Raw genomic sequence first — 26,113 nt, 5'->3', positions numbered from 1 at the left:
TGGTAACGCTGCTAAAGCACCATAAGAGTGCGGTGGTCACAAGAAAATTATCTAAATTCAAGGATTCTCAAATTGATGTATTTGCCCATGGACCCTATTCCATTTTTATTTTGTGCAATTTTTTTTCAAGATTTTTCTCTTTCCAAAAACAGCCACTCTACAAGCTCTCATAATTTGTGAGTATACATTTCCACATTTTTCAATGACAGCTTTGATCAGCAAGCTGACAAGTCACGTGATATATAACTGGTTACATATTGTTCCCCATTATGCTGGGGACCCTCTGGAACCCCGTTAAAGACCCCTAGGGGTCCCCTGAACCCACTTTGAGAACCACTGAAAGTAGAGGATCTCATCAGCATGACCATACAATGTTTCTACTGTACAACCTGTCATAAAAAACACTCTGCTGCCATCTACTGGTAACTGAAGGACAGTAGCTCAACAGACCATTATTAACCCATTCAATATTTCACTATATATTCCTATACTATTCGGTGCCATTTCAGCATAGTAACTTTATACAAAATAAAATATATATTTTTACAGGATTTTTCATTTTTTCCTGAAAGAGCATAAATATCCATTTACACTGTAACAGGGGGGTCAAATGTTGGACATAACAGGGGACATTTTATGCTAAAGATGGCCATTACTCGCAATGAAGAATATGGTATCACATTGTTAACACAGAGTACGATTTTAATAGATTTATCAACCATATTTTCAGAATTATGAAAATGTATCAATGTCCTCTATATTTAAGCGTAAGAGGGGGGACATGTTATGCTTTACCACATCAGTAGCCTAATGCAACCTAAAACATTGATAAAATGGCAAATTATACTGTGATACTTATACTTAAAAAATACATTAACAGGTGGATTTTCAGCGTGTCAACTGGTAGGGGGAAAGTCAGGGACAACATTGATTTCAAGATTTTAACATTTGGTGAGAAGCATTATAAATGACCTTCATAAGACTAGTAAATTACCTTGACCAGTATAAATGACCGTGACAAGTATAAATGACCTTGACCAGTATAAATGACCTTGACCAGTATAAATGACCTTCATAAGACTAGTAAATGACCTTCACCAGTATAAATGACTGACCAGTATAAATGACCTTCACCAGTATAAATGACCTTGACCAGTATATTATACTCTAAGGGTTTTTCCTGCGAGTTTCTTGTAGTCATTTTGTTGTCCTCCTACGTTACATCCGGGTCCCGTCCGCTTCTCATTGTAAATACTAAATAGCTACATTATATGAACGCGTGAATCTTTTTTACAATAACGTTATTTCAGAAAGGAAGCCATTGAGGGTTAAAATGGGTATAAGAATTCAATTTTTTTATTTTGACCATTTTAGCATATCTCTACTCAAATCAAAGGGATTATTTTATATTTATTTCACTCTGAGGTACAAATATATATTTTTTTCTATGCGGAGAAAACCTTTAATAGTATAAGATGAGCTTTTTAGAATTAGTGTTTTTGCTGTATTTTGACCTGGGGACACAAATGGCACTGAATACTATAGGAATGACCAGAATGATATGCGGTAGGTAGCACAAGTACAAGTAGTAGCACAGGTAGTAATTCATAATAAGCAATCCTTTTTTCTGGTGACTGATATTGTCCTTCTAATACGTGAGGGGCCGTGTTTTTTCATTTACTGTTTTCATTTATTTTTAATAATTCTTTTAGATTGTTTTTCTCTCCTCCATCCTCCTCCTGGAGGATCTTCTTTTCCAAAACAATTATTAAAAATAAATGAAAAAAACGAATATTGTTTTTGATGAATCTAACATGGTTAAAATGGAGTTTGGAGTTACAATGGATTTGTATAGGAAGGGGCGGGGCAGCTTAAATTAATATCAAATAACTAATTACTGAATCGAGCATCTTAAAAACTGTCTTGGGTGTTCACATAAGCCAGAGTAGACGATAAAATGAGCAAAAGTTTTTTTGAAAGTGAAATAACTCGCTTCAGAAACGGATATGTTTCTTGACATCCTTGATATGCTTCATCATGTCGGCGATCTGCTCCCCCTGCTCTTTGAGGGAGCCCTGGACGATCTTCCTCTCCTGCGCGTCAAGGATGGTCTCGGCCGTGGTGGAACTCATGTCCGCCCGTTTCCTCCGGTACTCCATCTTGGTGTGCAGCTGTTTGATGCTGCTGTCCAGGAGACTCAGCTTTTCAATGATGGACTGCAGCTCCTTCCGCATCTCCTTATCGCTGTCTGACAGCACGGGCAGCTGTCGGTGCAGGCAGACCAGCAACCCCCTCACGCGGCCCATGATGGCCTCCTGGCGGCCCTTGCCGTCTTTGTATTTGTCCGCCAGCCTCTTGGCCTCTTCTCTCAGGCTCTTCCTGTCCTCTCCGCACAGAGCCACGTCCTCCTGCTGCTTGTTGTTTTGGGCTGTCAACAGTCCCACCCGCCTCTGCAGCGCCTCGCGGGCCATGTCCTGCTTGAGGATGTACTCCTCCCTGAAGACTTGCGTGGCACGACTGAGGAGCTGCAGGCACTCGGCGGGCTGGGGTGATGTGTCCTTGTCGCCTGCCTTCAGAATCAGGGGGTTGTTGGAGCTGCGCGCCAGGATGTTGCGGATGTGCTGCTCTGTTGAGTCTCGGGTCGGGCCGTGCAGGGGGGAACTGCCCTGGCCCGTGTCCGAACGGGAGCACAGCAAGGGGGGAGAGGGTGGACGAATGGAGTTCAGAAGGGGCAACAGCAGACACTCATACGTGCTGGTGATGCAGATCATGGTGGTGCCCAGGGACAGGTCCGACACGATCAAGAAGCCACGCACCGGCGCTGATGGAATGCTACCGAGAGGCCTGGTGCAGAGGATGTGCTCCACGACGCACGACCGCTCTGATGCGGACAGCTCCTGGAGACTGTCTTTATCCTCCTCAGCCGATTGGAGGAACCTGTGGAGCTTGTTAAACCAGGTGAGACCCACACTGTGGACGCCGGCTTCGTGGGTGCAGTGGTACCTGTGCAGGTACAGGGGGTCTCTGTGAAGTCTGATGGGGCATGTGAAGTGGGACACCTGGGAATCCTCGTCCTCCCTGGTAGCCAGCTTGAGGGTGAGCTCCAGCTCCAGGCACTCAAACACGTAGAGAGATGGCACCACCTGGGAGCACCGGGTAGTCTGCCACTCTACTGACCTAGTCTCTTTCTCGTCTTCATCCACCTCCAGGACGACACAGTGATAAAGTGTCCCTGTTTCTGTGGCGATGACCAGGATGTTGGGCACGCAGGGCAGGCAGAGGATGGCACAGGCATCAGAGCCATAGTTATTTTCATCTGCGGGGTACATGGGCAGAGGCCCCATGGGCTTGCTGAGCTTCATACCACGTGCCAGGTTGGCATAGCTCAAGTACGTCTCTCCGTTCCCATAGAGGACGTACAGGGGATGGACAAGTAGATCTTTAGAGCGCTGACCTGCAAGCTGTCGAGGAACACTCAACGCCGGCCCGAAGTCGAACGCCACTGCTATCTCGCCGAGAGAAGCAGCGTAGGAACACTTTGTCTGGACGCCACTGTCCTCATCTGACTGGGAGAGGGACAGAAACTCAGTCGGAAACTGGGGTGACTTCAGGCTGTAGAATCTGATGGTATTGTCCGAGATGAGCAGTGCCAGATGTGGCTCCTCCGTTTCGCTGGGGTACCAGGCCGCCTGCCACAGGCTCACAGATGCCGAGCTGGTGAAGCACTCAGCCATGGGGACAGTCTTGCAGTTGATCTCGGCCCGTCCGCCTTCGAACTCGGACCGATTTCCCCTTTGCTGGGGGAGTTCGAGCACGGTAACTCCCCGCTGGCCGACGAGTGCAACGTAGTGCTGTGTCGGACTCAGCAGAACCTGGCAGACCTGGAAGCGGGGTGGGTTGATGCATAGCAGGGTCTGGTGCCGATGAGTCCTGCCTCCCTGGCTCCCCTCCTCCTCGGAGTTGAGTTGTCTCAGGTTGGTGGTGTAAAACGCACATATTGTGTCATCCCAAATAAACAAGTCCCCGTTCAGACTGAACATGAGGTCCCTTGTGCCGGACACTTTGTCGCTAACGCTGGGCTCGGAGGCTTGGTTCACTCGCAGTTTCTTGAAGATGGAGTGCCTCGGCAGCTCGCGCTGCCATCGCTGCCCGGCAAATGCCGCCATCTCAGCCAGGTTTGGTTGCCGAGGGTATGGTCTGGCTGACGTGCTATTTTGTAAAGCAGTGGTTGTGACATCACATGTCCGATGTCACAGTAATGACATCATAGGTGGATGAGGGCATACTGTACACTGGCCTCGAACTGCCATGCAATAACCTGGGCAACACAGACTTCATCGCATATATATATATATATATATATATATATATATATATATATATATATAATAACATGAACGCAGCGTGCAATTTACGTGAAATCTTTCACAGACTTTCCTACTAGGCTGAGGAATATATCCCACCCTTTTCACATTGGCCTATGGGTTAGCACCACCAACAGGTGGATTTTTGCAAAACACATTTTTGGAACCAAATCATGCCTCAAATCATCCAATTGCCATCCAAGGCGTAAGAAGATATGGCACCCTTTTCACATTGGCCTATTATAGCGCCACCAGGAGGCCACAACCTGACCTGCCCTGGTGGAGACCTGTGCCCCGAGGAGCACTTTATCTAGTTCGAGTTCATTTCAACAATAGGCCTTTGCAAAGGACATGAGACATACTATTAGAGTAAATTCAACTATGATTCAATAGAGCACCGCACCGAAGTCTGACGTCAATATCGGCAGTCCACAGGTTCATGTACTTTTTATTTGCATTCCCCATAACCCATAAGGAGATTTTAGATCGCCTCATATAAGAACTGCGTTTGAAAAATAAACAAATCATCCCGGCCGTTTCACATATGGATATGAAGAATCAACTGTCTGAGAGAAAACGTTACTGCTGCTGAATTAGTTATATTTTTGCTAGAAACATACAGCATCAAATATGAGTGACTGTATAGACTGTATAGACTATAGATCACCTGTTGCCAGCGACCCGACTACGGATAAGCGTTTGGACCATAGGATTGGACCTGTTGCTCTGCCTCCACAGAGAAAACATAATGCAGGAGGGTGAAATCACCCCCACACTAGCCAATCACAGATCACTCGTCTCTCCGGGCCATGGGACGTAGTGTGGACCGACACACTTGAAAATGTGCAGATCCGGTCTAGAAGAACGGACACGGAAACCTGTTTGTGTGCATTATATGTGCGTAGAAATGACCGGATACAGTAGGCGGATCTTAGACCGGTTTTGAGTGCTGCTGAACAGCAAATGGAGGTTACTAGGGCAGACAGAGGAGTCACAGTGCGGAAAGCCTGGTGACGTGACTGGGGTTTAGTAACCGCCCAGTCCAGTTCCACACACACAGGTCTGTCGGTTCGCTTGTCATAAATGTAATAATTCATCTCCATTGACTTGACAGACACACTCGCTTCAAAAACGGTCTTCGCTGTCCGCCGTGCTGCTAAATCGGTTTTGGACGGGGAAAAGTCATGGCTGCACTTTTATGAATGCATGAAGTCCAAGTTTGTTTGTTTTTTGTGAGGATTATTGGTTGTTCAATCATCATCAAACATGAGAAGCAGAAGTAACTCAGGCGTGAAACTCGACAACTATGCTCGCATTGTTCATCAAACCATCCTGAAATACCAAGTGAGTGTGTGTGTGTGTGTGTGTGTGTGTGTGTGTGTGTGCGCGTGCGCGTGAGAGAGCCCTTTTTTGTTGACAGTTGAAAGTAGAAAATGGTCTGGTTAACCGTTTCAACTTTACACACACACACACGCACACACGCGCGCGCGCACGCACGTGTTATAAAGTATCATTGCTGTATGTGTATAGCTTTAAATAAATCTATTACTGTAGTTAGTAGGTTTCAGTAGCTTTTATGTCACAATGGTTCAGTTAGTTAAATATTTCTTTGCTGCGGCTGCTGCCTCATGTTAGCGCACAAACACACACACACACACACACACACACTTCACATTCCATGTCATTCATCCTTCTGCAGCTGAATAAGACACACACACACACTGGTCCCAACACCCCAAATGTTTCCTTACAGCAGTTACATGAACCCTGCAGACTAGAATAGCTTCTTTCCTCTCCTGTCATTTCCTAGAAACAGCACTGATCTGACAGTGCTGTCCTTATAAGCCTAAATCTCTCCATCTGTCTGACAGTTGTAATGAGAGTAGATGTCGTTAAATGCATGGGAGTGCAAAGTTAATCTAACTAATTGATCTAATGGATTTGAAGATAATGATACATTTTCAAAAATAGCACATTTGACCACAATGATGGAAACATGATGGTGGTTTATCAGACATTGATTTAGATTATGAAAAATCTATCTGAAACTTTTGTCGACTCATTGATAAATAAATACATAAATGTATAAACAATATATTAAACAATGAACAAATTATTACACTTCTGTTTCTCTGTCAATCAGAAAAGTAGTCAATAGAATAATGGATAGTATAGCAGCCCTAGTCTTATGCTGCACCATGCAAAATGTAAACCAGACGACAACTATTCTGATCCTGCATTCTGGTCTAGCATTGGACTTGACTCAATGCTCTGGAATTTAGAACTAGAAACATGTTTCTAGTTTGTTTGGACCACTAGTAAAAACATCTCGCAAAAGGACGCCACTTCTCAGTGAATCAGATCCAGACAAACCAGAGCCCTGCCCCTGACAGTCAAATCCTGAGTGGTGACTCTGAAAATGTACACCTATCAGAGTCATTTAACATTATTCTTCCAACAAAATTACAAAACGTGTGAGATGATGATTCATATAAAGTAGTGTGATCAATGATCACTATCAGTCAGTGCAGGTACAGCTGTTCAAGTTGTTCGATGTCTGTGGTTCGATTCTGGCCGTAACCCTGTGTTGCATGTTTCTCCCCTGTCTGTCCTTAGCTTCCTGTCTCTACACTGTCCTGTGTAGTGTGAAATAAAGCCACAACTGCCCTAAAATAATCTTTAAAAGATGCTAGTGCAATGAATTGACGCGTCTACCTGTTAGAACTGAGTTTACAGCCAATTTCAGGAATCACCGGCTGCTTTAGTTCAAAATTTGTCAGCTTGGTGCAAATCATGTATTTACATGTTTCAATGAAACGTGTCATGAGTCAGGGCAGTCAGCACAGCAGCACAAATGACGCAACTCGCTTTAACTGTTTGTAGGTGAATTATGTACCCCCAATGCTTTAAATAGACTCAGAGAAAATCAATTGGCGTGCACTGCAGTGGTTGCTTGCTTATGTAACCTCACTAGCTTGTTTAATCACATCTGTCTGTGAGGATAGCTAGTTTGATGTTGAAACACAAAGTCAGCTTCTGCTGTGCCCTTTGTCATTCAGTTCAAAATGTAGCCTAAGCAAGTTGTGAACAACGCAAGTTGAGTTCTATAAATCCAACAATGGCTATCACATTCAAAATTAATATACACAGGCAGCATGCTTTTGTTTTTGATTGGGGTGAGGTATTTTAGTGTTTGGTACATCGAATGCAGACATGCAGTGGTGGATCAGCTGAGAGGCAGACTCTGTGCAGACTCTCTGTTGGGACCTATAGTCAGACGGATTTCAAGCTAAAATAGTAGCCATGTTAGCCCCTACAGTTGGAGGCCATCGATATTGTCCTTTTCTTTTTGCTGAGGTTTGCGTGATCTGCGCAAAAGGACAGTTAACCCATTTTGGGCGGGAACCCCTTTTGGTGTTTTAAACATTATGTTATAATTTAGCTATTGAAAAATAGCAGATCTACAAGCTCATACGAGCTTGTAGGTCTGCTATTTTTGAAAAATCGTGAAAATATTTATTTCAGAAAACTGGAGGATTTATAAGGATTTTTTAAAATTTTGAGGTCAGGCCTAAATGGGTCAAATGATAAGGGACAATATCGGTGGCACCCAACTGTATGTACAAAATCAGTAAAAAATATACAGAGAAATCCCTGCCAGTGATGTCACCGGGCATGTGCTGTATGTTTTGCCGCTATCCACAGGCCACCCCTAGACAGTGAGTAGAGTAGACAGAACTAGTAGATGGAAATGAGTGGAGGCACTTCTATGGCCTACTGGCAGTGCGCACACACTGGCAGTGTGCATGTGCACACACAATACATTTGGCACTGATGATGATATTTCTAGCAGCTTGCAAGATTACCTCCAGATACACAGACAGACACTCTTATAGACGGCTAGACTCCTGCAGAGCCAGGAGAACACTGGGAATTGGTATATTAACGTTTGACTAGTCAGTATTAAAAAGTATATATATATATATATATATATATATAGCCTTAAAATGTTTTAAATGGTATTGGTGCATATCGAATTTAAGAACACAATGCGGAAAATTGCAACATTGTAGCCTTTTGTCTTTCAGGTAAAACGCCTCACAAACAAAACAAAACATATTTCTCATCTCCTACTGTTAAGTGTACATGAGGATTCCTGTCGTGCTGCACTGCTAACTCAAAACCTCTCCATCTGTCCTGCTGTGAGGAGATTAAACCACTGCACTGTGCCGTGTCTCCAATCAAGATTAACCTAATCCCAAACTCAACCCCTGTTATGTCATAACAGCAGGCAGCAAGGGGTGATGATTTGATGATGATATTAGCATCACCCTGTTTAGGTTCACACATGGCGGGCGCGCACAAACACACACACACACACACACACACACACACACACACACACGGTTGGGGTGGAAATCCTAATTGCTTATTCTCAGATTGTTGTTCAGATCACACATTTCAAGAAAATTTAGCAGGGGGAAAATATCTCTTAAGTGTTAGAAGAATTACCAACAACAAGGTTACTGTTGGCAATGTAAACGTATGTTTTCTCATGCCAATAAAGCCCTTTGAATTGAATTGAATTGTGTGTTTAATTCTGTCTAGGAGACTAAGACCCAGTAGCAGTGTTAATGTGTGTTTCATTGTGTCTAGGACCCAGTAACAGGGTTATTGTGTGTTTAGGACCCAGTAACAGGGTTGTTGTGTGTTTAGGACCCAGTAACAGGGTTGTTGTGTGTTTTAGGACCCTGTAACAGGGTTGTTGTGTGTTTAGGACCCAGTAACAGGGTTGTTGTGTGTTTAGGACCCAGTAACAGGGTTGTTGTGTGTTTTAGGACCCAGTAACAGGGTTGTTGTGTGTTTAGGACCCAGTAACAGGGTTGTTGTGTGTTTTAGGACCCAGTAACAGGGTTGTTGTGTGTTTAGGACCCTGTAACAGGGTTGTTGTGTGTTTTAGGACCCAGTAACAGGGTTATTGTGTGTTTTAGGACCCAGTAACAGGGTTTTTGTGTGTTTTAGGACCCAGTAACAGGGTTGTTGTGTGTTTTAGGACCCAGTAACAGGGTTACTACCAGCCAGTCCAGACCAGCCTGACGCCTGGGTCAGAGACAACGTGTACAGCATCCTGTCAGTCTGGGCTCTCAGTCTGGCTTACAGGAAGAACGCTGATCGAGATGAGGACAAGGCCAAGGCCTACGAACTGGAGCAGGTAGGCCCTGTGTGTGCGTGCACAAGTGAGTGAGTGAGTTAGTGAATGTGTGTTCGCACAAGCACATGTAGAGTTTGGCTTAAATTGAAGATGGTTTAGGACAGGGGTGGGCAACAGTGGCGCCATCAGGACGTAAGTCATGCATGACTCACATTGTTGTGTATTTGCTTGTCTGACACCTTGATCAAGTTGAGACTGCAGCAACACTATTGCACAACAAAATTGGAACGGTGCTAGACCACCAGCACCGGTTGGGAAAAATAAATAAATAAATAGACCAATAGTGTAGACAATAGACATTCAGACCCTTCTGACCCCCGGAACCTATGGTGGGCAACCGGGTGATCTACGGATGCGATCAATTGAGTCGATCACAAACAACCGTTAGTGTTTGATTTCCATAAAACCTTTCTTTCGGGATTTACCTCACCTTTATTATTCATATTAAATTATCGACTCTTTCATTGTTAGGTTTTTATTATTAAATGATCACCTTATTCTACGATTGTATTTTTCCAATTAGCAGCCCATAATACGTCTTCATTGTCTGGCACTGGGAGGTGCCCAAAAGGGTTGCCCACCCCTGGTTTAGGATAGGGTCCAGGATTGTGTCTCGCCTATCCTGCAGGGAATGCACAGTCAGGGGTTGTGTGTGTGTGTGGGTGGGGGTGTGTGTGTGTGTGTGTGTGTGTGTGTGTGTGGGTGTGTGTGTGTGTGTTGTGTGTGTGGGCATGCTTGTGGCCGTGTCCTTCCCCTGTGCTGAGAGAGCGTTCCAGTTGGCGTGGGGTACAGTAGTGTCATATTTCTGTGCCTGCCTACAGAGGATGCTGTGTTGGAAATGTCACCGTCTCTGTATCTGTGTTCCTCTAGAGTGTGGTGAAACTAATGAGAGGGATTCTTCAGTGCATAATGAGACAGGTATGTCAACAACTAGTGCTAAACACAATCATTCTAACGCACTTAACACGGCTCTTTCTCTGACACACAGCATGCACAGATTTAGGATAATGGTTAATTTCCCTTTGGGAGAAATGCAAATAGAGCCCCTAGTGTGTCCAGTTATTTGTATACATACATTGAGACCCCCCTATATTTCTATACTGTACATGTTTTCCCTTTTTTCTACCCGTGTATATGATGATTTCCTTTTCTTTTTTTTTTTGGAATAGAAGTGTATATTGTCTTTAAATGTTCTGATGAATTGAAAATGGAGGACCCTTATGTAAACAAGTCTTAGTGCTTTATCTGGTTTTATCCTCTTAGCAGTTTTTGTAATGACCTGTACCTTCCTTGAAATGTACCCGTTCTGCAAACTTCAATTTGTTTTTCAATTTTCAATCAATCAATCAAACCTTTATCCATCCATCATTTTTCTCCTCCATGTATCCATTCATCCGTCCCTCCGCCAAATAATCCCACCTCTAACTCTCCACCTCCCACAGCTGGATAAGGTGGAGAAGTTTAAGTACAGTAAGAATACGTCGGACTCGCTGCATGCCAAGTACAACATCAGGACGTGTGGGACGGTGGTCGGTGATGACCAGTGGGGACACCTGCAGGTGGACGCCACCTCTCTGTTCCTCCTCTTCCTCGCTCAGATGACCGCCTCAGGTGTGTGTGTGTTTGTGTGTGCGAGTGTGTGGCGTCACTGGCGTGTGTGTGTGTGGCTGGCAGATGCTCCCTTTCATTGGAGTCTCTAAAACGATGTGTGGCAAATGAAATGCCTTTAGCTGTGGATTGAATGCTCAGCGTATTGATCCGAGTATTGATCGTATGGTCTCACGTGACTGGGATGTAACACAGATGATGCCTGTGTGTGTTACAATGCAGAATGCTCCGTAGTCCTTCCTTATCCTCATCATTTATTTTTTTAAAGCACCGTAATAGGTTCTTTGCTGTATTATCTGTATGGTGACTACTAACAAACTGATTCATATTTATACACCAGTAGTAATATAATATATATGCCCAGTTACTGTCACATAACAGGCTGATTGTGAGGCTGATTCTACAAATGCCTTCTAAATCCGTATGGATTTAGAAGGCATTTCAATATAGCATATTAAGCTTGCATAAGCTTTGAGCTTGTATGTCTGCTACTGTTGAATAGCCAACGAAAAAAATAAAAAGTGTGTGTGTGTGTGTGTGTGTGTGTGTGTGTGTGTGTGTGTGTGTGTGTGTGTGTGTGTGTGTGTGTGTGTGTGTGTGTGTGTGTGTGTGTGTGTGTGTGTGTGTGTGTGTGTGTGTGTGTGTGTGTGTGTGTGTGTGTGTGTGTGTGTGTGTGTGTGTGTGTGTGTGTGTGTGTGTGTGTGTGTGTGTGTTGTGCTGTGCACATTCGGTCCAGGTCTCCATATTGTCTACACGCTAGACGAAGTGGATGTGGTTCAGAACCTGATGTTCTACATAGAGGCTGCCTACAAAGTTGCTGTAAGCTAAAATGTTGCACGTTGGTGGTGACAGTTTGTTTTTAGCCTTAAAAAAGAAAGCAGGGCGATCGCCCAGGTTGTAAAGGTTAGTAAAGGTTGGAATCCTCCGGTGCCTCCGGCTTGGCTGGGCGCTCCAACAAAGGGTGGGAAGGTGGGAAGCCGGCTGGGAACGGTGATCTCTGGTTGCTGCACTGGCGACTGCTGCAGGTTGTTCAGGGGAGAGGAACTGGGGAACCGTGAAAAGAAGCGGCTGGTATGGTGACTTCATGTGTATCAGAGGAGACATGTAGTTGTCTGCACCCTCCCACATGACCAACTATAGGGGTTAGTGGGAGTCTGGGAGGGGGGTGATTAGGCCTGTCATAGCCTGGCCCAGCCTGCATGCTTTCTGGTCTAGAGCCCTCAGTAAGGCTATCCAACGTTGAAGATGCCACTACCTACTGGTGAAATGTGGAATTGCAGCACTTTAATGGAAGTGGACGGACGTTCATGACGTCACATGCGTAAGCCCGGACCTCAAAATTGAGGTTGCACTCGCTCGAGCCATTGAGTTATAATTATACTTCCGGCAGTCTTCCGGGTGCTTCAAAACGCCACTGAGCAACTTCCACTGAAATGAATAGCGGGGGGGCGGGGCTAACGCTCCAGTTCGGTCTCTATCCTTCTTTATACTCTATGGTCTAGAGGGGCGGGTAGCGCATGGACCAAGCGCTGGAGAATATTGGTTCACCGATCTGAGCACCCGCCCCTAGAAAACAGCAGAGAAAACTGACGTCACCATTATGACGAGCGTCGCCCATCTGCACTGTAGTTCACTCCCACTCCTAGGCCAGGAAATGTGTCTCGTTCCCCCAGGCTTTCATTTTTTAGACGACTGCGAACGAAAATAAAAGCCTGGGTACCGAGGCTAGGCCTGTCACAATTATTACATAATCGCCTAATTGCAATTTTTGTAGATAATCACAATTATGTTTGCATAATCGTCAATTGTTTCCATGTTGAAAAATGTCATTTTAAAAAAAAACACGTGTTGTAAGCTTGTAGAAAAAAAAATATATAAAAAAATATTAAATTCACTTCACTTTGTGATTACGAAGACTAAAAGACAGAAATACAAATTGCATCGTTCAATGCAAAAAATACAACTCATTCAGTGCCACCTGGTGGACACCAGTTTTGGCCCTCGTTGCCAAAAAGAAAAGAAAGAAAATGTAATTATATTGTGCATGTCATGTGAATGTCATCACCTGCACACCTGATTAGAGGAATTTTCAAAATATGGATTAAAAAAAAAAGGCGTCCATAGGTGCCATTGGCACTCTGGGACATAAAGGGGAGGCGTCCAAAGGCGTCACGTGGCATGGAATGAGTTAAGTCGTTAATCGCAATTATTTGTGAGACAATTAGTCGTCAAGTGAAATGTGTAAATGGTGACAGCCCTAGTGGTGTTGTCACAAAGAGTTCCACGAATGAATGTATGCACCCCAATTGCACATACAGGAGGTTGTGTTGACATGGCAATACTTTGTCTCCTTCTGGTGTCCCACGTACAGGACTATGGGATGTGGGAAAGAGGCGACAAGACGAACCAGGGCATCACTGAGCTGAATGCCAGCTCCATAGGCATGGCCAAGGTTGGTATGAATGCACGCAATGGCACACACCAACGGTCGGAGATTCATGAAGAACGTGATATAGTTCACGGCTAGAGTCTCCAGGAGCTCATAAATATCATATATCATATGATATGATATATATATATATATATATACGGGATCAGAATTAGCGGAGTAAGCACACAGTCTCCACAGTTTCCCTTTGCACAGACCCCGGGGTCACTACTGATAAACATAGAGAGAGAGAGAGAGAGAGAGAGCGCTGCTTGTTGGACAGCTGAGAATGTTCATGGATGACTGATGAGATAATTTTGCACACTTTGATATACTTGCCAGACACACACACACACACACACACACACGCACATGCACACACAGAAGGCCTTGGTTGTGAAGGTATTAGGTTCATACAGTAGTAGTAAAACCTTCCAAGAATGGACTCACATTCTGGTCAACATAACCTAGTGTACACACACACACACACACACACACACACACACACACACACACACACACACACACACACACATACGTGTACACGCACGCACGTGCACACAGGCTAATTTCAGACTTACTGGAAAGGGGGCACAGTACACTCTCTACTATGCCCTCAATGCCCTGCTGCCAGGAGGTTACATTCATCGTCAGTGGTGTTGACACAGACAGAGAGACAGCAACACAACATGAGCAGGGAGGGAGCAATGATGTAGTGATGTCTGCTGTGCTCTAGTCTTATCTGTTCCGCATGGGACTATTCTGAATGATGCTTTTGTCTAAACCCCTACTCTGCCATCTGCTATTCTATAATTCTATTCTATTCTATGCATCTCTTTTCTACGGTTTCTTTATTTTGCACAAATGTAGAATAATTGTTTAATGACAGATGTAGCCACTATGACCACAAATGTCCCAAGAAACTAGCTAGCCTATCCACCGAGTCTGCTGCGCTCTGGGAGAACAGCGCAGGTGATTTCTTTGTTTTGATTAGGTGTTCCAATATCGTGGTTTAAGCATGGCTAGAAAGCTGTTTCAACCAATCGGATTGCTTCCTCGAAACGACCTGTTTCTATATTAGGAACAGTGGATGTCATTAATTCAGCACTCAGGGGGGCAATTAGGGTTTTAGTGTCACTGAGTGAACTGGTGATGGGGATGAACTGGTGACCTCCTGACCTGATTCCCAGAGGGCCTCTCTGCCCACGTGCAGCACTGTGCTGTCATGTAATACCGGTGTTGTGGGGTTTGTCTGTGCCCTGCAGGCAGCCCTGGAGGCGTTGGATGACCTCAACCTCTTCGGAGCTGAAGGAGGACCCAGCTCTGTGGTCCATGCGCTGGTTGATGACATACAACACTGTCAGGTACATACACATACACATACACATACACATACACATACACATACACATACACATACACATGCACAATTGCACACACTAATGATGTCTTGGGCGGCTGTGGCTCAGAAGGTAGAGCAGGTCGTCCAATGACCAGTGGGTCGGCAGTTCGAATCCCAGCTCCTCCTGTCCACATGTTGAAGTGTCCTTGGGCAGGACACTGAACCCCACCTTGCCTCCAGTGGTTGCCAACTTGTAGATCTGCTATATATATTTTTTTAATCTTGGGAATTTGCGCAAAGCTTTGAGTATATACAATTTTACACTCAAATTATTTATTTACTTTGCTTTTGGAACAAAATATTTTGAGATGGGGGTCCTTGACATGAAAAAGTTTAAGAACCATTGATATACAGTAGCAACATAGGTTTTGCAGAACAATTTAGAAGACATGTTTAGAATCGGCCTCAAGTCTTAATGTGTTAAGTGTTGGATAAAATGTAAAAAATAATAAGTCTTTCCCTCTCTCTCTCTCCCCCTCTCTCTCTCTCTCTCTCTCTCTCTCTCCCCCTCCCCCTCCCCCTCTCTGTCTGTCAGTCCATCCTGACCTCCATGCTGCCCAAGGCATCCATATCTAAGGAGGTGGATGCAGGCGTGTTGGCCATCATCTCCTACCCTGCCTTCGCTGTGGACGACCTCAACCTGGTCAACATCACCAAGGAGGAGATCATCTCCAAGCTGCAGGTCAGTACAGTGAGGAGATCATGTCCAAGCTGCAGGTCAGTACGGTGAGGAGATCATGTCCAAGCTGCAGGTCAGTACAGTGAGGAGATCATGTCCAAGCTGCAGGTCAGTACAGTGAGATCATGTCCAAGCTGCAGGTCAGTACAGTGAGGAGATCATGTCCAAGCTGCAGGTCAGTACAGTGAGATCATGTCCAAGCTACAGGTCAGTACAGTGAGATCATGTCCAAGCTACAGGTCAGTACAGTGAGATCATGTCCAAGCTGCAGGTCAGTACAGTGAGATCATGTCCAAGCTACAGGTCAGTACAGTGAGGAGATCATGTCCAAGCTGCAGGTCAGTACAGTGAGATCATGTCCAAGCTGCAGGTCAGTACAGTGAGATCATGTCCAAGCTGCAGGTCAGTACAGTGACCTCAGCCTGGTCAACATCACCAAAGAGGAGTCTGACACCACCATCATCCTCATCGTCGTCCACAAGACATGAATGCATTGTGTTATTGCATGAAATGAAACTTACGAGTTAGTTGTATTTAAATCGGCCACACGTCATCATTTAGTGCACTTAACAAACAGTAAAGTCCATAGACTTGGCTGCCACATGACGTAATTTCGGAAAGCCATGCATTGGAGGGGCTAGCACCCTTCAAAAAAGTGTTATTTTGACCAATCTGTGTGGTATGTTAATACAATATAATTAAGTAACACATTTTATTTTTATTTAACTAGTAAACACCACATTTTGACTGGACTTTATGTCATTTACTCTGATCTTACACTGTGTAATATGGAATAGAGCGTCTGCTACATGCTTACATTGTACTATAATTGTAAATTGATGTTTACAGTTGCAACCGTCTATAGTTAATCGATTTATGAAAAGCCCTGTCCTCTGTTTTTTTTTCTGTCCAGGGTCGGTACGGCTGCTGCAGGTTTCTCAGAGATGGACACAAAACCCCTAAAGAGGTATAAAAAAAACTATGATTGTATATGTTCACTATAATGTTACGTACTTACAATTAAACTCAGTTTCTTACCTTAACCTGCACACCAAAGTCTTTCCTATACCAAACCATACTAACAGTCAACAGTACCTAAATTTAGATTAACATGAATTAATTATAATCTATTAACTAATTAAGGCATGACTGAATGTAATGTAATGTAAAGGATTGTTCAGAATCTTAAACCATTTGGATTTAAAATGGGCAACTATAGTAATTTGTTTTTCTAAAACTACGTCTGCATTTGGAAATAGGAAGGGGATTTAAAGTTACTTCCTCTACACACACACACACACACACACACACACACACACACACACACACACACACACACACACACACACACACACACACACACACACACACACAATTGTTTTCCCCCTCTGCCTGTCTCTCTCTGCCTCAACTGTCCATTACCTACCATCCCTCCCTCCCAGGACCCTAACCGTCTGTACTATGAGTCTGCAGAGCTCAAACTGTTTGAGAACATTGAGTGTGAGTGGCCTCTGTTCTGGACGTACCTCATACTGGATGGAATCTTCATCAACAGCCCTGAACAGGTCAAAAGGAAATGTACATTTTGTGTATTCAAACTTGTCCCTTATAGTTCTCCTTATTGCTCTATTATGTTTCTGACACTATTGATATCTAGGTTGGTCAGGGTTAAACACATGCCTGACATTGTATTGACCCATTTTGGGCGGGAACCCCTTTTGGTGTTATCATCATGTTATGCTTTAGCTATTGAAAAATAGCAGATCTACAAGCTCATAGCGCGCCACCGAGTGGCGCGCTATGAGCTCGTAGGTCTGCTATTGTTGAAAAATTGAAGAACGACTGACATAGAAACATAGCTTTTTCAGAAAACTGTAAAATGTAGAAGACATTTTTAGAATCTGATCTCAGGTCAAAATGGGTTAAATATGCTTTATGTTGTATATTTCCTGTCCACTCAGGTTCAAGAGTACCAGGAGGCTCTGGAGGGCATTCTGATCAAACAGAAGGATGGAATACGGCTGGTGCCAGAGCTCTACAGTGTACCTGCTGACAAGGTCAGAACGGAGCGCATTTCAGCGCATATCAATTAGAAATGGCAAATGCTCTGACTGACAGATGTCAGTGAGACACCATGCACCACCGAGTGGCAGGGCGCTAGTGTTAAAGTTACAGCATGCTACATCATCATCATCATCATTTTTCGACCGCGGTCGATTGATTGATTGATTGATTGAAATATATATTAACAGTTTGCAGAATTACAGTACATTTCAAGCACAAACTCAATACAAAGACTGTTAACTGTGAGTGGACGACCCAATTAAGCATTACACTTGTTTACAAGAGGGTCCACCATGTTCAATTCATCAAAGAGATCATGGATTTCACAATGCCACGCCACACTTTCCGGGACAGCTCTGTAGCAGTGGCCGGCAAACTGTGTTCTTCTGGATCGGACTAATACATGACTAAATAAAGGATTGATCCACGACATTCTGTGTGGAAGATTCATTTCCATGGGCCGGTTACAAACGGATTCAAATGTCGCAGCAAAATAATTACCCACTTTATATTGTTGTCACCCACAACTCTGGGGTGAGCGGAATGTAATTCAAACCGAGGAGTGCCAGACCAATCTGCCCGGGGCATTTTTCTGTGTGTGGCAGGTTTGTCTGGTTTCCAGGCTATGCTAAAACGGCTATAAGATTATCTAAAGTGTCCCATGTTTCTAAATAACAAATTCAATCTTAATTTATACATAACGAATAACAATATGTACATAATAATGCTTATGTCACTTTCATTGTCATGTCATCTCTAGCGGTGCCCATAGTATTCCTGCTGTGTTTTGGTGTTTTCAGGTGGAAGAGGAGTACATGAATCCTCACACTGTGGAGAGGATTCCTATGGGGAAGTGTCCTCTGAAATGGGGCCAGTCTCTGTACGTACTGGGAAACCTACTGTCAGAGGTGAGGCATCACTTATCAGTCCTGACTCCTATTATACTGAAACATAGTCAGTCAGTCCGTCCATCAATTTTATGTGTGTGACTCTGCAGGATGTTGATGAAAATGTACATTCATGCTCATGCTCAATGTTTATATAGCAGAAGTCATACATCAGATTTAACTCCAGATGCTGAACATAAATAGTGAAAACAATGATTGCTGATAATATGATTGCTAATACAGTACATCTGGATTAATTTATACATAATAGATCATAAACTGCAATGATATAAAATGTGGTTGTGATAACTCCAGAGGGTGTCTGTTAATCTATCTGTTAATGTTGTAACCAGCTGCTATTTCACTGTTCAACCTCTCTTCCTGCATGTGCTACAGGGTTTCCTTGCCCCTGGAGAGATCGACCCACTGAACAGGAGGTTCTCCACCATCCCCAAGCCTGATGTTGTCGTACAGGGTGGGTGGTGCATGGGCATGTTCTCTATTTTGGGCATGACTCAGTCATTATAGGTGAATATTATTAACAAAAAAAGGAGATCTACAAGCTCACAACATCATATTACCTGAAAAAGTTCAACTATAGGCCTTAAACTAAATCGAAACTGAACTAAAACTGGTAAATTCTTAAAAATATAACTAGGGCTGAAATCAAATATCAAACTGAAAAACGAAATGAAAATTTACGTTCCGTCTCTGTTTTTATGCAGTGTCCATCCTAGCAGAGAACGAGGAGATCAAAGAGCTGCTGTTGCAGAACGGCATCGAGGTGGAGACGGTCGCCGACATCCATCCCATCCACGTCCAGCCCTCCAAAGTCCTGAGTCACATCTACGCCCGGCTGGGTGGGTGAAAAAACCTGGAACTGCTTCTGTGTGTCTTTTAGCCTGAAGCTGCGTTTAGACCTGGATACCGGTAGTTAGAGTGGCGCGATTACATACAAAGTCAATGGAAAGACGAGAAGTTACACGAATGGGTGCGACGCGAACGAAGCGAGCGCCCGCCTGGTATCTTCGCCCCGACAGGAAAAGTCCAACAGAAGTGACGTTTGCTTTGCCCCCGACTCCACGCATTGCGTCCTGGCAGCCAATCAGTTGATGTTGTCCGGAACAACGGATGGAAAAAACAATATACAAACACTTTGCAAAGACATAGGAACTAATTTTGCTGTTCATAAATGAAATAGTAGCAGGAATTATGTTAAATATATTGAACCGAGCCATCCTGTGTGAATGAGCGGGTCCATTTGGTTACACTGCGAAAGTTAAATTACGGTCTCTACTCTACAGTCAATCGGGAGAGCTAGGGGAGCTGGGGAGAGCAACAGACTGACCTCATGCTTCCTTCAATGCATGAGGAGTCCAAGCTGCTTCTTTTCTCCTGACTGGGGGGTGTTTCCCCGGTAGGACGTAGCGTGTAGAAGGAACACGTTATTCCAATCGGTTCCTTTCCCCTCCATTAGGCGGCCTTGTAACCCTGAGTGAGTGAGTTATTGTTCTCTCTCCTCTACTCAGGTCGTAACCAGAGGCTGGGTCTGACGGGGCGGCCCTACAGGAGAATGGGAGTTCTGGGAACCGCCAAGTTCTACATGATCAGAAACAATGTGTTCTCCTTCACACCACAGGTAAACAATCAATGTCATCATCTCTACGACAACCAGCTCCCTATCAACAAGAAGGCATAAACAGGGCATATTGGTAATTTGATCCTTTTTTTAAATTGAACAAACTAGTCTGGAGCCTCAGTAGTAGCAGGTACCCAGTAGCCTTGTACCTCCTCCTCATGCGGGGCACCAGTCTGCCAGTCTGGTCACATTTTCAGTGTGGGCTGGCATTCTCCATTCCTTCCATTCACCAAAGGTCAGCCAACGTGCTTGTATTTTTTAGACTACTCTTAACACGTAGTCGTAGAACACGTCGAGCCAGTCAGGTGACAGTGGAGTCGATATACCAACAGGACCATAACCCTTGTTTGACTTTGGCACAGCAAACACCCACACAAGCAGCACGTGCTGTTCATCTCACAAATGCATGATCTTTACAACTGGAACATAATTAGTCCTTCGCTAAATCCCACCCCAAAAATCGATTGTCCAATAGTAACACATATTTACTTTTTAGGGTTTTAAATTGTCGAATAAAATTGAATGTATAGCAATGTATAGCATTATGAACATCTAAAGTGGAACAACTGTTCGTTGCCTGACTTAGAAATAGATCACCAGCAATGGGCTCTATGCACACCCGCCATTTTGGAAAGAACTTCCCTTCCCTACTTCCTTCACAGCTGAAACTATGGGAGTCCTTGAAATTAGAAGTTTGAGAACCACTGCACACTAAATGGAACGGAGCCTTAATTAGTATCATCAGTAACACCTGTGAAGGAAGTAGGGAAGCGGCCTAGGAAGAGTTATTCTGTGTGCAACTGTGCATAGAGCCCATTGTCCTTGTGTTCAGTTCCTAGATCACCATCAGTTCTACTTGGCGTTGGACAACAGGATGATCGTGGAGATGCTGAGGACAGATCTGTCATACCTGTCATCAAGATGGAGGTTGACTGGACGGCCCACCGTCACCTTCCCCATATCACAGACCATGCTGAGTGAGTGCACGCACACGTGCGCAGACACGCACACACAGACCCACACACACAGATTCATTCATTCATTCATTTTCCATGGTCGATTAGTACGTTATAATGAAGTCAATTGATGAGTTTGAGCTTGAGCTTACCTTTGTCTGTGTGTTTTGTGCGCACGCACATGTGTATGTGTGTGTGTGTGTGTGTGTGTACATGTGCGTGCGTGCGCATACCAGCGGAGGACCATTCAGACCTGGACCCTGCAGTCTTGGCCACTCTGAAGAAACTCCAGGATGGATACTTTGGAGGAGCGAGGTGAGGCACACACACACACACACACACACACACACACACACACACACACACACACACACAGTCTAATGACGCTGTGGCCTGCCCAGACGTTACAACTTTATTATAGTAAGGTATTGTGTGTGTGTGTGGCACCAATCGCAACGTTGTGTTCAGTGGTGAAGATGCACTCTACAGGCTGTCCGCTCGTGTTCTTGTCCTATTGTGGTGATGGTCTATGCTGCGTTTGGCCAAATAGAGATCATAAAGGTACAAATAGAAGTCCAACACTGGGGACGCACGCTGGGGGCATAGCGTCCATTGGGCCACTCGGACAAAGGCCCAGTCAATTGAGATCTTTCCCAGTCTGGCGTCTGAAAGACGTGGCCGAAAAACTAAACAAAACAACAAAAGATACATTGGCAGCCCCTCACCCCTATGCATGCACATTTCTAATAAAAACAAGCTTTATTTACGGCCGATTATGGCCGCGTCGCTGATCGTGGTTACAAAATGTATGTTTTCCCCTTGAATAAGATACGGCTGAAAAGACCTCAGCACCCCGAAGGAATTAAATTAATTAATATTTGGCAGTCATTGTGTTAAAAATGGACAGATTAACTCGTATAAAAGCATACGTTTCACTGCATTTTGTATCTCTTGCCTTTTGTCAAAAAGAAGAGACGCTGGTGGGCCTTCTTGACCAGGGACGAGGTGCTGAGGGGAAGAACAAAATAAAAATAAATTAAACCAAAGTAAAACCATTCACAGGAGGCAGGCAGTGATCACCCCATGTGCACAGTGCACCCACCACCTCGTACAATTCAGCAGTCAAAGTCCCATAATAAAATAAGGCATAATGTCTTATGCCTTATTTGTCTTCTCTTCCCCATGCAGGGTCCAGACGGGGAAGCTGTCGGAGTTCCTCACCACATCCTGTTTCGCTCACCTCAGCTTCCTGGATGGCCGGTCCTCTTCCAGCCACTACCACAAAGAGGATGATGATGAGGATGAGGATGCAGACCAAGACTTTTCTCCGACTAACATGCCTGAAATACGCTTTGACGATGGTAAGAGAGAGGATAGACAGACATACCCCCTGGTCCCTTATGCCTGTTGAACCACTTCTCACAAAATTAACACATAGCCGAGTTATAGTATATGTAAATGTCTTCTAAGTCCATACTTGTACATTGTTAAATGTAAGCACCACACAAATGAATTGATACTTTATAACTAATTTGTGTGGTGCTTAAATGTAACAATGCATAGCTTTGTGTGCGTAAATATTTACGCAAGCCCTGAAGCAGCACTAACTTATACTACTTATAATGGTAGCCTTTAATGCATCAATTAATTAATTGAATCTAACAAACAACCCCATCCTTGTCAACACTCTTTACGAGGTAACGTTGTATTGCATCCATTATATGATGGTTTTCCAAAAAGACACATCCACAAATCCACTGTGTGTAGGGTAGGCTTGGGCAATTGGGAAATTTTGAGAGGGAGAGGAGAGGAGAGGAGGGGAGGGGAGGGGAGGGGAGGGGAAATTTTGACTGGAGAGGGGAGTGGAGTGGAGGGGAGGGGAAATTTTGACTGGAGAGGAGAGGAGAGGAGAGGGGAGGGGAGGGGACATTTTGACTGGAGAGGAGAGGAGAGGAGAGGAGAGGGGAAATTCAGCCCGTCAGTGTGATATATTAATGTTTTATTAATAAAACCGATAATACAGATTATCGCGGTATTATTCACGTTATCAATACCGATATCAAAAAATCAATATCGCCCAAGCCTAGTGTAGGGCAACTGCACTGGGTTGCACTCGCCCTGCAGTGTGAGCACATTGCCGGTTGTTAGACCTCAAATGAGCCTTTTATGAGCCTGTATCTCTGTTTACTCATCTGCGTAGAGGTGAAATCAGTATTCATTGGATTCGATGAATTGTACGTCATTTTATAGTACAATTCGTACGTCATAAATAGCTGTGGAGCAACATCATTTAGTAACTCACTACTTACAAACTAGAGTAACTAGTAGTAGCTACTAAGCCTGTAGTAGGATTTGACTAACTTACGACTGAAGTTACACAAGGTGGCCATACTGTATGTTATTCACATTCCCTCTCTCTCTCTTCTCTCTCCCACCATCCCTCCAGAATCGGATGACCTGGCCCAGTACTTGGACCAGCTGATGGCGCACGCTGCTCCCAGGAAACACAGTTCCAAGGAGGCTTCAGGTTTGGGCCGGTTCAGGGCTGCTGCCACCAAGACCAGAGGGATGGTGTCTCTGATGAAAACGGCACAAGGACTCGACGTTCACCGTGAGCGATAAGTCCGCCACGTTATTGCACCACAACTGCATGGCGCTGAATTCAGTGCAGTGGACTAAGTTCTAAGAAAGTGACAAGGTTCAATTCATTGTCTATAGAGAGGAGTGACAGGTGAAAGCGAAACAAAAGCAAGGGTTAAAGTTGAGAAAAGTCCAACTCTGACACATCGCAAACAGCGGAAAGCCAAGCCTTGGCGCTTTGTGTGCTATGCTCTGAACATTAAGCATACATGTATATAGTCAACACCACAGAAGAAAATCTACTGTATGGAACTTAAGTTCCAGCAGATATTGATGACAAAGTTTTTAATTTGCAGTTGTAGGTGTAAAATTAGTTAAGATTGAGCAACTACATGGCCTATTCCTTACCTGAAACGTATGAATTGTTTACAAACAAGCTGTCATGGATGAGGATCCAGTGTCTGTTCTCCCCGCCTGTGAGCCCCACATTCAGCCACGCACTGCTGTCCGCTTTGATCCACTCGGACCAGCAAAGCTCTCACTGCAGCACATGTCCCGCTTATTTACCAGGGTGTCACTCATAACCTCCAACCCTATCAACCTTAATTTCAATTACCCACAGTCGACACACATTAGTCCACGGACCGACGTTTATACATTTGTTTTTGTTTGTTTGTCATATCTGACCCCAATCTACACTGTAATATCCACAGTGTTCATTTAACTCTTGAGAGACGGACGAATGGATGGATTTCTCTCATTCTTTTTGTCATTATCTCTCTCTCTCTCTCTCTCTCTCTCTCTCTCTCTCTCTCAGAAGTGAACATGTACCTGCCAAACAGGATGTTCCGTACTCGCCACTCTTCGCTCAGCCTCAATCTGGCGGATGACCCTATACCACAAGAGAACCAGGTGTGTGTGTGTGTGTGTGTGTGTGTGTGTGTGCGTGTGTGCGTGTGTGCGCGTGTGCGTGCGTGCGCCATATGATCTGATGTCATATGGTCATCGTGGTGTTTGTCTGTCTTCTTGCAGACATGTCCAGTAGTAGATCTGATGTCATATGGTCATCGTGGTGTCTGTCTTCTTGCAGACATGACCAGTAGTAGATCTGATGTCATATGGTCATCGTGGTGTTTGTCTGTCTTCTTGCAGACATGTCCAGTAGTGATCTCCACGGACAGTGACATACCCAGAGATGCCAGCGGAGCCATAGACTACAAGGCTCTGGTTGAGCTGCTGAAGGACGCAGAGAGTCTGCAGGACCAGGCTGACATACTCTACATTCTCTTCAAGGACAAGTCAGTCAGCCTTTTCATGAGAATGCCACTAACTGTTCTTCTTGACATAATCCAGACTTTTCTGAACCCAAACAGACCACTTGAAATGTCACTGTTTGCCCAGCAGTCAACGAGACTAAAGGCCTTTCCTCACCCAGAACGATAACTGTAAGAGTAACTACAGTATGAATATATCACAAAACATTACTGCAGAGATATTAGTCTGGAATCTCTGTGTGGAACCTCCATTTCCAAGGCACGGATTAAAGAGAAATGCCTCTGGTGATAAACCCGACCCATATTTGCATACTGGGCCCTGATTGGTGCTCCATAAGTTTGGGGGCACCAATCACACCCGAGCGGGGCCAGACTAATCTGAAGAGGGCTTTGTTGTTAGTGGCAGATTTGTCTGGTTTCCAGGCCAAGTCCTCCACACCACACCAGCGCGATTACGTTCAAAATCAATGCAAAGAAGAGAACTTGTGCGAACAGGCGCGGCACGAACAGGGCGACCCGAACGAAGCGAGCGGCCGTCTGGTATCTTCTTCACTTTCAGAGTGATTTTGATGAATGTCAAAATCCCTCCTTATGAACAGGGCTTGACATTCAACACATCACTCATGTTCAACACGGCGAAACTGACACTGTGTTATCGTTGATCAATGATCTTTGTGTGTGTGTGTGTGTGTGTGTGTGTGTGTGTGTGTGTGTGTGTGTGTGTGTGTGTGTGTGTGTGTGTGTGTGTGTGTGTGTGTGTGTGTGTGTGTGTGTGTGTGTGTGTGTGTGTGTGTGTGTGTGTGTGTGTGTGTGTGTGTGTGTGTGTGTGTGTGTGTGTGTGTGTGTGTGTGTGCGTGCAGGGGTATGGACTGGGACACGTGCATGCACGGTAAAGGCTCCACGGTGCGCTCTCTGCTGACTGACCTGTATGAGAAGGCAGGAGAGCTCAAACACTGGGGTCTGATCAGGATGATCTCTGGCATGCTGCGGAAGAAGGTGGAAGAGCTAGACTGGGTACGT

At 44.6% G+C, this 26,113-nt stretch overlaps 2 protein-coding genes across 5 annotated transcripts in view; one reads left to right on the top strand and one right to left on the bottom strand.

The window, feature by feature from the left end:
• Positions 1-1,994: 1,994 nt before the first annotated feature.
• Positions 1,995-4,166, bottom strand: LOC306914271 (nucleoporin 88-like; the record flags this gene model as incomplete). Its single annotated transcript, XM_079491261.1, has 1 exon — positions 1,995-4,166. The coding sequence occupies one exon, from the start codon at positions 4,164-4,166 to the stop codon at positions 1,995-1,997; it is 2,172 nt and encodes a 723-aa protein (XP_079347387.1).
• A 1,193-nt stretch (positions 4,167-5,359) lies between these two features.
• Positions 5,360-26,113, top strand: part of phka1a (phosphorylase kinase, alpha 1a (muscle)) — a 35,177-nt gene continuing 14,423 nt past the window's right edge. For all 4 annotated transcript variants that reach the window (XM_079491418.1, XM_079491416.1, XM_079491417.1 and 1 more), the window contains exons 1-22: positions 5,360-5,708; positions 9,418-9,576; positions 10,447-10,494; positions 11,019-11,187; positions 11,921-12,003; positions 13,556-13,636; positions 14,878-14,976; positions 15,550-15,696; positions 16,607-16,660; positions 17,136-17,258; positions 17,655-17,750; positions 18,558-18,665; positions 19,041-19,119; positions 19,370-19,504; positions 20,174-20,283; positions 21,116-21,260; positions 21,476-21,554; positions 22,428-22,600; positions 23,686-23,850; positions 24,637-24,731; positions 24,972-25,117; positions 25,954-26,107. In XM_079491418.1, the coding sequence (XP_079347544.1) occupies positions 5,631-5,708; positions 9,418-9,576; positions 10,447-10,494; positions 11,019-11,187; positions 11,921-12,003; positions 13,556-13,636; positions 14,878-14,976; positions 15,550-15,696; positions 16,607-16,660; positions 17,136-17,258; positions 17,655-17,750; positions 18,558-18,665; positions 19,041-19,119; positions 19,370-19,504; positions 20,174-20,283; positions 21,116-21,260; positions 21,476-21,554; positions 22,428-22,600; positions 23,686-23,850; positions 24,637-24,731; positions 24,972-25,117; positions 25,954-26,107 (2,526 nt within the window). In that variant the 5' untranslated portion in view covers positions 5,360-5,630. The remainder of the gene's footprint in view (positions 5,709-9,417; positions 9,577-10,446; positions 10,495-11,018; positions 11,188-11,920; positions 12,004-13,555; positions 13,637-14,877; positions 14,977-15,549; positions 15,697-16,606; positions 16,661-17,135; positions 17,259-17,654; positions 17,751-18,557; positions 18,666-19,040; positions 19,120-19,369; positions 19,505-20,173; positions 20,284-21,115; positions 21,261-21,475; positions 21,555-22,427; positions 22,601-23,685; positions 23,851-24,636; positions 24,732-24,971; positions 25,118-25,953; positions 26,108-26,113) is intronic.

This window comes from Electrona antarctica, assembly GCF_951216825.1.
Source record: "Electrona antarctica genome assembly, chromosome: 21".
Taxonomy (NCBI): Eukaryota; Metazoa; Chordata; class Actinopteri; order Myctophiformes; family Myctophidae; genus Electrona; species Electrona antarctica.
Note: the sequence above shows the minus strand (reverse complement) of the source record. Positions and strands in the feature narration are given on the sequence as shown.